This window comes from Barbus barbus (assembly GCF_936440315.1).
Source record: "Barbus barbus genome assembly, chromosome: 47".
NCBI classification, from domain to species: domain Eukaryota; kingdom Metazoa; phylum Chordata; class Actinopteri; order Cypriniformes; family Cyprinidae; genus Barbus; species Barbus barbus.
In genome coordinates this window covers 15,779,367-15,792,120 of record NC_136725.1, presented here as the reverse complement: position 1 = coordinate 15,792,120, position 12,754 = coordinate 15,779,367, and the positions used below count along the sequence as shown (strand labels likewise).

Here is a 12,754-nt window from a genome sequence, read left to right as displayed (position 1 = left end):
AAATTTTAGTTGATTGCCGAATCTTTAAAGAGGCCTTTTTCAACACTTTCATTGCACTGTATTATAGCATTGTTTAATGTTAGGCAATAATTCTTGCATAAATGTCATAAATAATCATTTAATAAATTCTTCCTGTCCTCCTCATCCTCTTTGCAGTCTGGTAGATTCAACGGAGATATTAAAGATATCTACAGTAATTTGAGCCTTTTTCATTTGGATGGGTTGAGTCATTACCACAACTGGCCATTTACGCAATTGTAGTACCTCTCACCTTTGCAGTCATAAACATGAGGTTGTTTAGGACCAGTGAGGTGGCCTGCAGAGAGCCCCAACCATTGCCTTTGAGCCTGTGGGTGATTCTCAGATTGTCAGACTGCTCACGAGCCTCTTCCTCTGGAGTGCACGGGCTGGAGGTTGGGGGAAGCAGTCCCGTATCAACCAGCTCTATGTTGTTCAGCCACGGCAACAGGTAGGTCAGCATGATCTGTCTGCCGTTAGGGTGAGTGGTGGGGAACCTCTGGCTGACCTCTGCATGTGTGAAATGATTGCGGATAAAAAAATGAGTGGGCAGGTTTAGTGCAAGGTCAAAAGTTAAGCTGCAGAACAATAACAGAGTGCACTCGACCAGGCCCATTCTTTTGCATGTAGGTGTTTATTTGCTTTTGGTGGAGCAACAGTTTGGTGACGCATCCAAACATGTGGCTAAGAGCTATTCCTTGTAAAGCATGAGTAAGTGTGTCACAGACACAGACATGCACACTCTACCTGAGAAGAGTGGCAGGGTGAGTTCAGGATACATGCAGGCCAGCTGATTTGAGAGCTGGAAGAGAGAGACGCTGTATAGTGGCGGTAAAGGACCATGTGTGCCATACAGGATACTTCCCGATTTCTGCCCCACAATCCTCTTTGAGTAAACAGACAACTTGGACTCCAGAACCTGAATGACACAGAAAAAAAAAATTGAAAAAAATATTTTGGAGCTAGCAATGTATTTATTTATTTATTTTTGGAGGGAAAACTTTCTGACATTATATAAAAACATGCATAAATAAATAAATCTTTCAGCCACTGAAAATACAAGAAAGGCAAGTAAAAATCTGAACAACTGATCGAGAAAAAAAAAAGCATCAGGTACCTGCATGAGCTGCATGGATATCTCGTAAATCTCTCTGCTTGTGTCAGATGACTTAAACAACACCAGATTCAAAAGGGTCACAATGTCACACGGATAATTCCTGAAAAGTAAGAAGAAAAAGTATGATCTGCTTTCTGAACATGTCATTAAATGTGACCATGGCAATAGCGAAGGCTCTATTTACCTGCTACCGCACACAGTAGCAATAGCTTTGAAGCACCCTGAAGCGAGCTGGTATGATCCAGTGAAGCAGCGATCTACAGCCCAGTTAAAAAGATTCACCTGATCTGGGTTCAGTTCCAGAAGCAAGATAACAACCTCGCAGCCCAGCCGATGCACCTGCAGCCCAGGGCAGTGATATAAACGTGAGTGTTTAAATGTGTGCTTTTCCCATAATCAAAGCAGAATTAAAGTTATTCCAATGTGCTAGTCATTAATTTCAACTTTATTTGCAAACCTAAACAAACAAGATAAAACTAATTTAAATAGTTGACAATGAAACAAAGTCAATAAAGCAGAAAAGCAAATAAAACAAAATGTTTACAGGCCAGTCCTGACAGGCGTGTTGGTTAAGTTTTAATGACAGGTATTAGACCTGATAAAAAGCAGCTATAAAATTTAAACTGGAAGCCTGTTCAGAATCAACAGGTTAAGACAAAGACTACAGCTGAGACAGGAATGAACGGTTCCAAAAATAAAAAAAGAGCGAGTGAATGCTTACCCGGAGATCATGGCAGGCTAAGATATTGTCCAGCCACTTGTACAGGTATCCGTCTGTAGAAAGGCCCACGTTATCGAACACAGGGCCACAGCATAATACCGCTGACATAGCCTGACAACAAACCATGTACACACAGAAACAAAGCATTACATCAAAGAAAATCTCATAACAGAGCTCAATGGAACCTCACAGTTCCGACAGGAATAAGACTTTAAAATAAATCGTCCGCATGAGACTGAAATTACACAGTTTTTAAACTTAACACACAAGGTACTTCTGTCTAACAGCCCTGATCCATTGTGACACACACAGAATAGTCTTTTCACGCCTTTTACGAAAAAAAAAGGTCAGAGCATCTGGTTCTTGCCAAGTGCATGCATTTTTGGACAAAGAGTGTGTAGAGAGCTTGGGGAATTTTCCGCAAGACACCCGCCTGTTGTTAATTGAGCATAGAGGTACTTTCCAGATTGGATTTCAGACATTTTCACTTGATTTAGTACTGCTAAAATGAAGAATCTTTTCTTCCCTAAACTGACTTACGAGATATGTCTATATGCCAAGTATGAGGGAATAAAGTCTTGTTTGATAAAATGCCTTTACGGTGACTCACTAAGATGTCAATGAGCAGATTTTTTCATCTAGGTTTACCTTCAAAGCGCAGTACTGGTAGCGTGTGATCTGGTGGTTGCGATCACTATAGCGGTCCAGAGGTGTGAACATGACACTGAAGGGTCCGGCCCACTGGCTGAAGAGAATGAAGAGGTGATGCCTCAAGCTCTGCTGGGGGAACAATAACCGCCTGTTGTGGACTAAAGAGAAAAACACCAATGAGACTTGAGGAACTTTTTAAAAAAAATTCTCAGCATGGTACAGTGTAAAACATCAGGCAACTTAAAATCTAAAATTAACTGGTATTATTCAAGAGTATGTACACTACAGTTTAAAAGTTTGGGTTGGTAAGATTTTTAATGCTTTTAAAAGAACGTTTCTCATGCTAACCAAATCTATGTTCATTTAAATAAAATTGTGAAGTATTATTATAATTTAAAATAACTGTTTTATTTATGTCACATAATCCTTCAGAAATCACCTTAATATGCTGATTTGGTACTCAAGAACTTTTTAAAATAATTTTAATATATATGTAACACTTTTGTGAAAACTGTGATACTTTTTCTTTCGTTGTAGAATAGAAAGTTCAAAAGACCATCATTTATTTGAAATATAACTTTTTTTTGTGATTATAAATGTCTTTACTGTCACTTTTGAGTTTGTCATATTTATTCACAAAAAATACCAATCTAATTTTTTCAGTATGTTACCACACTAAACAGCCCTACCTCATAACCATCTTTTGATTTGAGAGCTAGCTGTGACGCAGGGCTTCTGGTGGGCTTATGTAGGCTGCTTGTGTGTCAGAGGGGATGTTGTGCTTTGCTGGTCTGAGGGTTTTCTTGGTCAGTCAGCACGTATTAATCAGAGCCAGAACAGTTCTATTCATAGTTCTGCTCCTGGGCCTTTAATAAGTGACTCATTCAGTGTTAGAGCCTATTGAGCCTTTGAAAAGGCGGCATGTTTGGATAACCTTAGACACCAAGACCCATGTATCAATGGCTCTATTATATCAGCTAAAATATCTGACCCAGTCTCATTATGGTCTTTGGTATTATGGAGTATATTTGGGAGTATTTCCAGTATTTATTGTACACTGGGAAAGATATTTTGAGATATTTTAAATCCTAAAAGAGATAAAAGATATTGGCTCCATGTCTTACTTGGAACACACTGGATGAGGTTTGCCACCATTCCACTGAAATGAGCTCGCATGTCTTTCAAAATGTCCAGCTCTTTGTCATTCTCTGCTTCTAAGAGCATCCGGGTCAGATCAACATACTCAAGAAAAAGGGCTCCTAGAGCCAGGGAATCTCGTTCCAATGCTCCATTGGTACTGCAGAGAAGAAAAAACTGAGTAAAACAGATGCACAAGGGATTTTTACAAGACTTTCCCTTTCCCTTTTTAATTTAACAGAGGTCAAAGACCTGCTTTGTTGTGAAAGAAGATCAGTTTAGAAAAAGATCAGTTTAGAAAAACGTAAGCCCACAAAACTGGCCTGGTGGGGAGAGTGAACAAGTTCACCTGTCACTGATGACCCCTGAGTCAGCAAGAAGCTCAAAGATACGCAGCAGCTGCAGCCGGAGCAGATCTCTCCGCTCTCTCCGCTTCTTATTCTACAGAGACAGAAAGAAAGAATAACAAAGAAAGTCAATTTACATCTAAAAATGTGCATGAGCACTGCCACTGCACTATAAACCACTATGTTGTTTGTGGGGTTTCCAAAGAGCTGCATTAGAACAGAACTCTTACCTCAGGTCTCCTCTCCAGAGCTTCTTTCATTAGAGGATGGAGCTCTTCCACCAGCTCCCTAATTAAACACACATGTCACACACAGTCATGAGAAATCCGCAGAATGAAAGCAATATAAAAATTTCCATAAATATGTTGTTGACTCCAAAGCCTGATGTGAATATGGCTTTATTATGCAGTGTGCTGCTATGAATTCAAATGACATAATACGTCAAAATTTAAATCGATATGTCTAGGGTTGATTACATTAAATAGTTTGTGCTCAGTGTTATTCTAGTATTTTTGTACAATACTATAGTATTTATTAATATTTTGAATGAGCTTTTATTTTTATATTTTCTGTCATTTTAATTTAAAAAATATTTCTTTTTAGCTTACCTTTTTTCCGGTTTTAGTCATTTTAGTAGTTTATGAGATTTTTAGGTAGTTGCCAGGGCAACATTTCCTATTTCATTGAATTCTAATAGTTTGAATAGTTTTTCTAACAGCTTTTCATCTGATATTTATATTTTATTTCACCTGCATTTTTAATAGTTTTAGATTCAGTTAACAATAACAACACTGCCTTTGCTTCAGTGAACTACTAGCAGAGTCTTACGGAATCTGTAGATATCTGTCCACTTCTAAGTAACGGCACACGTCACAATGGAATGACAGTCATCTCTGCTATTTTGTTTGACACACACATTACTTGCTGCTCTTTACATTTGCTGTTCTCAAACACACACATTTTTCATAGCTTCTTCACCATGTGTGGCAAAAGACCAGAGCAGTTTCCTGAGTTATTTGATATAGTTGATGTAAAACTGTCTTGGTTTAAGAAATAACCCTATGAAAACTATGAAAATCTGGTTTTGGAAGCAAATATGCTAAATAGCACATTGGGTTGAGAAAGAAGCTTCTTTATTAAAAACAATACCTGAACACAAGGGAATTTGTTCGTCCAAAGCCGAGGACTAGAGACTCTGTGATCTCTAAACTCTCCGATCTCATGAGGGGAACCAGCTGTTTCAGGAGCCACGCCACTGATGGTGTGCCTATCACCTGATCATAAACACATACATGTTCTCATGACATCAAAATTCTTTCATTTTCCGAATCATGACTGCTATGGGTGTAATGTACCTTGTTGTCATATGTGACACTGCCATCAGGTGTGGTAGCCATGATTTCAGGCGTAGAGGCTCTCAGGTGACCTGGACTCATGATACTAGGTTTGGCAACACCGAGGCACAATATTAAGTAATTCCTCCACAGTGTCACATAGCCATCGGCTGGGCCAGGCGTGCTGGTCTTTTTGGCGTAAACGGGACTGCTGTTGGGGAGGGGGGTGAGCAGAGAAAGGGGCTCAAAAATAATTTCTACTGGGGACATGAATGTTTATTCTTTAAACAAATTTTTTTTGACAGTCCTTGTGCTAAAAATCATAAAAACTGCAAGTTTTAAGAGTAATGATAATGTAAATACTCACTTTGGGTCAACAAGCGGCATAAGCAGCTGTAGACGTGTGAATGCGTAGGGCCAGGCGTAGCTGAGCGCCGTGGAGCAGTGCTTAGGGAGGTGATCTGGCCTAAGGAAGCTATAGAGGCAGAGCACCCAGGGGTCCTTCACAGACTGAGCGAAGATCCACACGTGAGACGGGCTCTTTACATCATAGTGGCTGTTTACCAGGCGTGCGTTCCACTCTACCAGCCACTGTAGGTCCACGTGATGACTCAGGGGCAGGGTGGCCTTCACAGAACACAGATTTTAATAGCTGATGAGTGTTATGACTCTACAGACAGAAACATTTGTTGACTGCGTTCTATTAAAGCCTTGTGGCACAAATCAGTTTGATGCAAGTAGAGGTCAATAATAAGAATGACACATAAACATATAGATATACAAACAAAAATACATCCGCTGGGCTAATAGGAAATGCTTACAGAGTCAGAGACGGCCACATGGACGAAACTCTCCAGCACGCTGGGGGCCAGTTGGTCCATAACCTCGATCATGGATTTATCGTCATCCTGAGAGCAGAATCACATGTCAATCATGAGGCTCTTGTTGAATAATGTTTATGTTACACTAACAGGTCTAGTACTGATTAGTATTATGTCTAAGATCAATCCACTGCATGTGTATGCGTATTTAGGATGATTTCAACTGGTCACATGACATCAAATGCAATTCAATACATTCAATCAGTCAATAAGCCTTAGTGCCAACCTAATGTTTGGTTATCATCTGAATGTTTTAAATTATTTTAACTATAAAACTAATTAATTTTATTTTCTATTGAATTCTCTTTTCCCATTCAAACTATTGTTTTTATATACAATCTTGTTCTGTTCTATATTACTTGTTATATTTCTGTTCTTTTCTACTCTATTTCATTTCTCTATTCTATTGTCATTTTCTATTCCATGCGTATTCTATTTTTTTATTTTTCTATTTGATCAGATTCTATCTTTTCTGTTCTTTTTTATTCTATTGTCTTGTTTAAATTCTATGTAGTCTTTTTTATTTCTTTACTCTTTCTTTTTTCTAATCTGATTGATTCTATTCTGTTTTGTCTATCTTATTCTTCTATGTTATTCTTTTTCTGTTCTGTTTTATTTGTTCTATTTCTGTTTGTCAATGGTCTTTTTTTATATTTTACTTCTTAGACTTTTTTAGTCCCTTTCTCTTGTATTCTGTTGTGTCTTTTTTTCTATTTTATGCTATCTTAATTTCTTTACTATATTGCCCTTTTCTACTAAATTCTATTCTGTCTTTTTCTATTCAAATTTTTTAATTTTTTTAAACTTTTTCTATAATATTTTATTCTGCCTTGTTCTGTGTAATTCTGCTTTAATTAGTTGTTTGGTTCAATTACTTGGTTTTGTGTATTGATTTTCTAGCCTAATCTGCCAAAGTTCCAGCAGTCTGTCTTACCTCGGCTTGTCCGATAGCTGTAAACAGGCAGCGTATCTCTCGGAGGACGGACACAGCCAGTTTGCGGGTGCTGGTCTGGCAGGAGCACAGCAGCAGCAGAGCCAGACCCTCCACAGCGTGCAGCACCGTGGAGTGAGGACTGCGCTCGGGCGGCAGTCTGGAGCTCCCGCTGCTGTGAGTTCCCATCTGAGGTCAACAAATATATACACATACACACGATCATGCCCACAACTCCAAAGAACTGTACATTGGCTAAGTAAGCACAGCCAGCAAAGAGAACATTTTCATGCAAAACATCAAGTGGCACATAATGCTGATACCTCCGCCGAGCGTTTTCCAGGTGCCTGTATCGCCAGCCTCCACTGCGTCAGGAAATGCAGCAGCAGTTTAACAGACGAGTCCTGCAGGCCCTGCTGTGTGTCCTGCACTTCACGCAGCAGGAAGTTAGTGTACCCAAACAGTACGTCTTCTCGCCAGTCGGAGAAGTCTAGCAGCAGACTCTGCAGGGAATTCTGGGCAATGAGTCTGAGTTCATCATCCATGTGGACTGTCAGCCTGCAAAACGCAAAAAGAAAAACAATAAGTGACGATTATAGCTTTTTATTGCATGGTGCATTGTTTAGTCAAAGAGTGCGTGGAGAACCTCACCTGGCCAAGAGATCGATAAGCTCAATTTTGGACAGGCCATCTGGCAGGATACGGGGAATGGCTGCAACACACGTCCGGAACAAGTCAATCTTCGGTTTTCTCTCACCCCTGACCCAAGAGAGAAGGGATGAGTTATGCAAAAGTAAACAATGAGAGAAACAAATGGAAACAGGAAAAAAAAGAGAATGTCAAACTGTCTAAACAGGGTGTGTGGGCTGGATGTGACTCATACAGTATGCTGTCTGGTTGTGAGCTTTCCCTTCATCCACTCATGTTACACTCAGAGGTAAATAATAGGTGGAGACAGACCAGAAACAGCTGCTTACGTGATCATGTCTTCAGGTTCCTTGTTAAGCATCTGGGCATTGGTGAGCATCATGCAGCGGCCCACCTCTTTGTCCAAGTGCCTCAGGATGTTATCAATGGCCTTCCTGACCTGGGAGTAATACAGTGCCATACCTGCAGACAATGACATAAACAATCCAGACTATAAAAAACTGTAAGAAGCACAACAAACCCAAGAACACACAAGGAGGTGATCGCAATATAAGTGGCCTGACCTATAAGTTTCGCTTCCTCCTCAGTTAGAGTTTTGCTGAGGTAGGTTTTTTTCTTCTTCAGAGTGTTCCCAGAAGGCAAAGTGGCCCCTGTGTTCGGCATGGGTGGCTCACCATCTTTCTGCTGCAGGTTGTCGGCTATGACGAGGAATGCTCTCAGAGCAATGTTCATTCTCTGGACATACACCACACAAATATCAGAAAATAAACCAAATATGCATTTTCTCATGACAAGATTTCAACTCAGTCCACTGGGATGAATGCATTTGTATGAGTTTACTTTGCTATACAGAAATTTTCCAACACTCACATACTCTTTTTTGAGCATTTTAGGTAGAATTTATAATTAAGCTTTATGTAAAAACATTAGAACATTTGAAGCAAACATGTGGGCGTGTGTGTTTGAGAATAAACATTACCTCTGGATTTAAACTGAAAGCTTTGGCTGATTTTCCAACACTCAGCAGATCACATATTATTTCTTTCATTGCAAAATCCAGCCTTTCCTGTAGTAAGGAGAGAAACAAAGATGATATTACTATGTGTTATATGACAAAGTCATGACACAGTGTTTCCCACAGGATTTTGTGAGACTTGTAGGATTTTTTGTGGATATTGTTGCGGTCCGCCACAAATAAATCAGCATATGGGAAACACTGGAGGTTGTCTGTGGGAGTGTCGACAGTCCTTGAGCACACAGAACGAGCAGTCTATACGAAATGCGTAGGGCGAGGGGAGATTTTCCACTAGTTAATCGATCGCGGATGGTTTCATTATCTTGGGCGGGGAAAAAAATTGCAAGTCTACTATAATAATAGTAATAAAACCAAAAATGTGTCACCAAATATACTTGGGTGGCCCGCCCAGGTAAAGTCTATGTGTGGGAAACACTGCATGACACAAAAACATAGATGTGTAGCTAATATTTTCTTAGATGCTTATCAGGTGTACAAAGGTGTGCGGGTGCCAAACCTGGGCAATGAACTGAATTATCTTGACAAAGATGTTGAGCGGCATGTCTCTAGGAACGACGCTCCGTGAACCCTTAGGGAACAGCGTTGATATGATTGAGGTGAGGCGGCTGGAATGGATAGCAAGATAAAAATGTCAGATGTCAATCATCAGAGTCAACATCATCAAATCTTACTCTTCATCATCACTGTCAGTGTAATGCATTTGAATTATATCCATTATATGTCTTATATTAGAACTATATATCTTAAATTGTAGCTTGTATGCTTCTGATTTTCAGTACGCTACCTTTGTGTTGCAGTGTTGCTTTCACATTTGATTCGGATCATGTAGACCCACAGCAGCCGGTAGAGAGATTCAAGGGCCACCCGGGCCATTTTATGGTCTTTGTTCTGAAAGACAAGCACTTAGCTGTAATTTCCAGTTACGTTCTTGTGATGCATCTAATAAATTATGATCACCAAATATGTGCACTTTTTAAGCTTCTATATAATTTCTACTAATTCCATAATTTGCATTAGTTCAACAATAAAAAAGCTTCAAACAACAGATTAGCTTAAAAAATTATATAAGAAATAAATATTTATATACATTATATATATATAATAAATGGATTCATAATATATATATATATTTTAACACATTTAATTGTATTGTTTTAATATATTATAGGTATATCAATAAATGTATCTTATTGTAAGGATGTTTATATATTTTCCTGGCAAGGCAAATAAACTGATTAAAATTATTTTTACCAACATTTTTTATACTTTTAAACTGTCTGTTCTTTCACGTTTTGTGTTTCTTTCCTTGGACTTTTGACCAAACGTGGGCACCGACGCAAACAGGATCTTTTTCCTACAGGTCAAAACCTTCATTACATAACAAGTCAGCAGCTCTCAGACTAACTGCAGCACACTGCTGCAAATACAACATGACAACTGCCTGAGAGACATTGGGAGATAACAGAAATCAGATTGAGAGCTGAAAGCTTGAAAGAAAGATCCAGCATCTTGTTAAACATCATTGCCCGAAGGTCTCTTAGTGCTGCACTTCATGGTTGTTATTTTGCATCTCCTTTTTCTTGCCCTGACTCATTTCATTCATTCTTTCACTCTGCCTCTCTCACACCCCCACACAGGTATAAAGACTTAATTGCTGAGTACAGAACATACAATGAGATGTTAAAGCTAATGATAAAGGATTCTCCTGTCCTACCTGCCTCCCCTTCAGGCAAGCATACCATTCCTACAATTTGCTGCCCTCCCTCTCCATTTCACACATTTTTAACAGCTATTTGCTTGTAACTGCTGCCACTTTAAATATCTGTGCACTTAAAAGAACAAGCAATCACATGACGCTTACACAACTGCCTTGCACAACAAAACTGCATTCATTTTTTTCATGTGATCTGTTGCAATATGCGCCGTAATCTGACGTCATCTCAGGTCTATTGTATCACACAAGCTTTGTGGATCACAAAGACTCACTTTCAGGTTGGACAAGCAGTTGTTGAGGAAGACGTGCCATCTGTTTAGAAAGATTTGCTTCTGGCTCACACACAGAAGACACGTTACCAATGGATACAAAGCCTGAGAAAGACAAAAACAGATCAATGATTATATTATATGTCCTTAACAAGAATTATATAATTCGATGACTGATCAAAGTCAGCGAATCACTCTAGAACAAAGTGTATTCAAACCCTCTCTCTCCTACACCTCTTTATATCTGTAACAATTCAGACACACACAAATTCCTACTGAAATCATTATTAATCATGGTAACCACAATTCCAATCAATAATACTATAGTTCGAAGCTATAATCAAAAACTGATTAAAATACACATAAAAAAAGATTTTTAAATATTCTTAGACCGCTTAAAGCAGGTATGAATTTAATAATGTAAACATAATTGTAGCAGCCATGTTTTCATTCAAATATTTGCCTAGAAAATGTCTGATAGCACATTTACTCTTAGTAATTTCTTTAAAGGGGTCATCGGATGGCCATTTTACACAAGTTGATATGATTCTTTAACATACTTTGGTTAAAATTTCTCAATGGTAGTGTAAAAAACACCTTTTTTTAACCCTGTCAAGATCAGCTCTGTTGTCATCAAGCCATTTTTTAGTCCATGTTGCTTTAAATGCTAATGAGCTCTGCTTGCCCCGCCCCTCTCTTCCGTGGAATTTGAACTTTTTTTTAGAGATGGACTATTTGATACATCACAGACAGCAAAAACATGTCAGCTATGAGCCAATTACTGTAGATACATCACCCTCTACTACAGAAAAGAGAGCCAGACTTGCCAGAGAGTGTTTCTTCCTGGATGACAGGTCTAACGTTGTATCGTAGAGAGTTTCCACAAAGTTCCTCAAACAAGGCACATTCACTTCATTCTTTACTGTCTGAAGAGAAACATCATGTTGAGTATGAATTACAGTTTGAACAGGAAACTCATTATTCAAATTTAAATCTGCATACAGAATTCTGTAAACTTGTTCTTACTCAAACAAATTCTAATTTAGTGCATAAATAAAAATACATTGAAATATTTAAACATTCAAATACTTAGCTTGGCAGTGTTTACTGCAGCAAAGACGGCTGTACTTACTGCGGCTACAGGAACAAGAATCTCTACGAAGAGCCCAGCCAGAGAGTGTTTAATGTCCTTATCTTTCACCTCCAAGAAATACTGAGCACACTCCTATAAACATATAAGAGTACAAGAGAAAGATTTTTATTTATAGTGTGCACTGTTTGTCAATTAAAATAGAACATTTGAAGTATTGATTTATTGTGTGTACCTGCATAAACTGGAAAGACGCTTCAAAATCTTCCACTGGGTACATTTTAATACGAAAGAACTTGACCCCCATAATGAGGCTGATGGTGCTCTGGACCACATATGGGCTCTGCTCTTTCTGCCTGAGCTCCTTCAACTCTGAGATGAACTTCTTCCTCACCGCAGGAAACCTGGGAGGAATGGAATGGTATTAATATTTATAAAAGATAATACAGCTAAATAAATATAATAAAAATATTGCAAAACAGCAAAGTTTTGGTTTGATTCCCATCATTCTGCATTGGAGATTTAACTACAAGCTGTTGCTCGTTTATCTGTATTTGCATAAAATATCTTATGTTGCTTATGATGTTTCTCATTTGTAAGTCTAAATGAATAAATGCAAATTTATGCTGAAGCAAAAAACAACGACTACATCTGTACACAATTCCAAAAATCCTGCAGACAGTATACAAAACAGTTTCCTGCCTGAAAGCATCCCACGTCTACTTTAGATAGATTGACCAAAACTCAATTCACAATTTACTAAACTCAAAACAAACACTAAACTGACTTTTAAACTCACATTTCATATTAAAGTCTGCTTTATAATTTTCTTTTAATTGTCTTCGTTTGAGGGGTTATCT

General features: G+C 38.5%; 1 protein-coding gene across 1 annotated transcript in view; it reads right to left on the bottom strand.

Annotated features, from left to right (window-relative positions):
* Positions 1-12,754, bottom strand: part of LOC306866161 (protein furry homolog) — a 48,136-nt gene that overhangs the window by 20,905 nt on the left and 14,477 nt on the right. The window contains exons 8-32 of the mRNA XM_079411226.1: positions 12,130-12,298; positions 11,937-12,029; positions 11,632-11,730; positions 10,808-10,909; positions 9,606-9,709; positions 9,318-9,426; positions 8,765-8,851; positions 8,349-8,520; positions 8,115-8,247; positions 7,789-7,896; positions 7,461-7,695; positions 7,141-7,326; positions 6,147-6,233; positions 5,693-5,952; positions 5,347-5,536; positions 5,141-5,265; positions 4,222-4,279; positions 3,994-4,085; positions 3,632-3,804; positions 2,505-2,665; positions 1,857-1,967; positions 1,320-1,474; positions 1,136-1,235; positions 766-937; positions 272-528 (exon numbers count right to left, since the gene is read on the bottom strand). Of these exons, the coding sequence (XP_079267352.1) occupies positions 272-528; positions 766-937; positions 1,136-1,235; positions 1,320-1,474; positions 1,857-1,967; positions 2,505-2,665; positions 3,632-3,804; positions 3,994-4,085; positions 4,222-4,279; positions 5,141-5,265; positions 5,347-5,536; positions 5,693-5,952; positions 6,147-6,233; positions 7,141-7,326; positions 7,461-7,695; positions 7,789-7,896; positions 8,115-8,247; positions 8,349-8,520; positions 8,765-8,851; positions 9,318-9,426; positions 9,606-9,709; positions 10,808-10,909; positions 11,632-11,730; positions 11,937-12,029; positions 12,130-12,298 (3,538 nt within the window). The remainder of the gene's footprint in view (positions 1-271; positions 529-765; positions 938-1,135; positions 1,236-1,319; positions 1,475-1,856; positions 1,968-2,504; positions 2,666-3,631; positions 3,805-3,993; positions 4,086-4,221; positions 4,280-5,140; positions 5,266-5,346; positions 5,537-5,692; positions 5,953-6,146; positions 6,234-7,140; positions 7,327-7,460; positions 7,696-7,788; positions 7,897-8,114; positions 8,248-8,348; positions 8,521-8,764; positions 8,852-9,317; positions 9,427-9,605; positions 9,710-10,807; positions 10,910-11,631; positions 11,731-11,936; positions 12,030-12,129; positions 12,299-12,754) is intronic.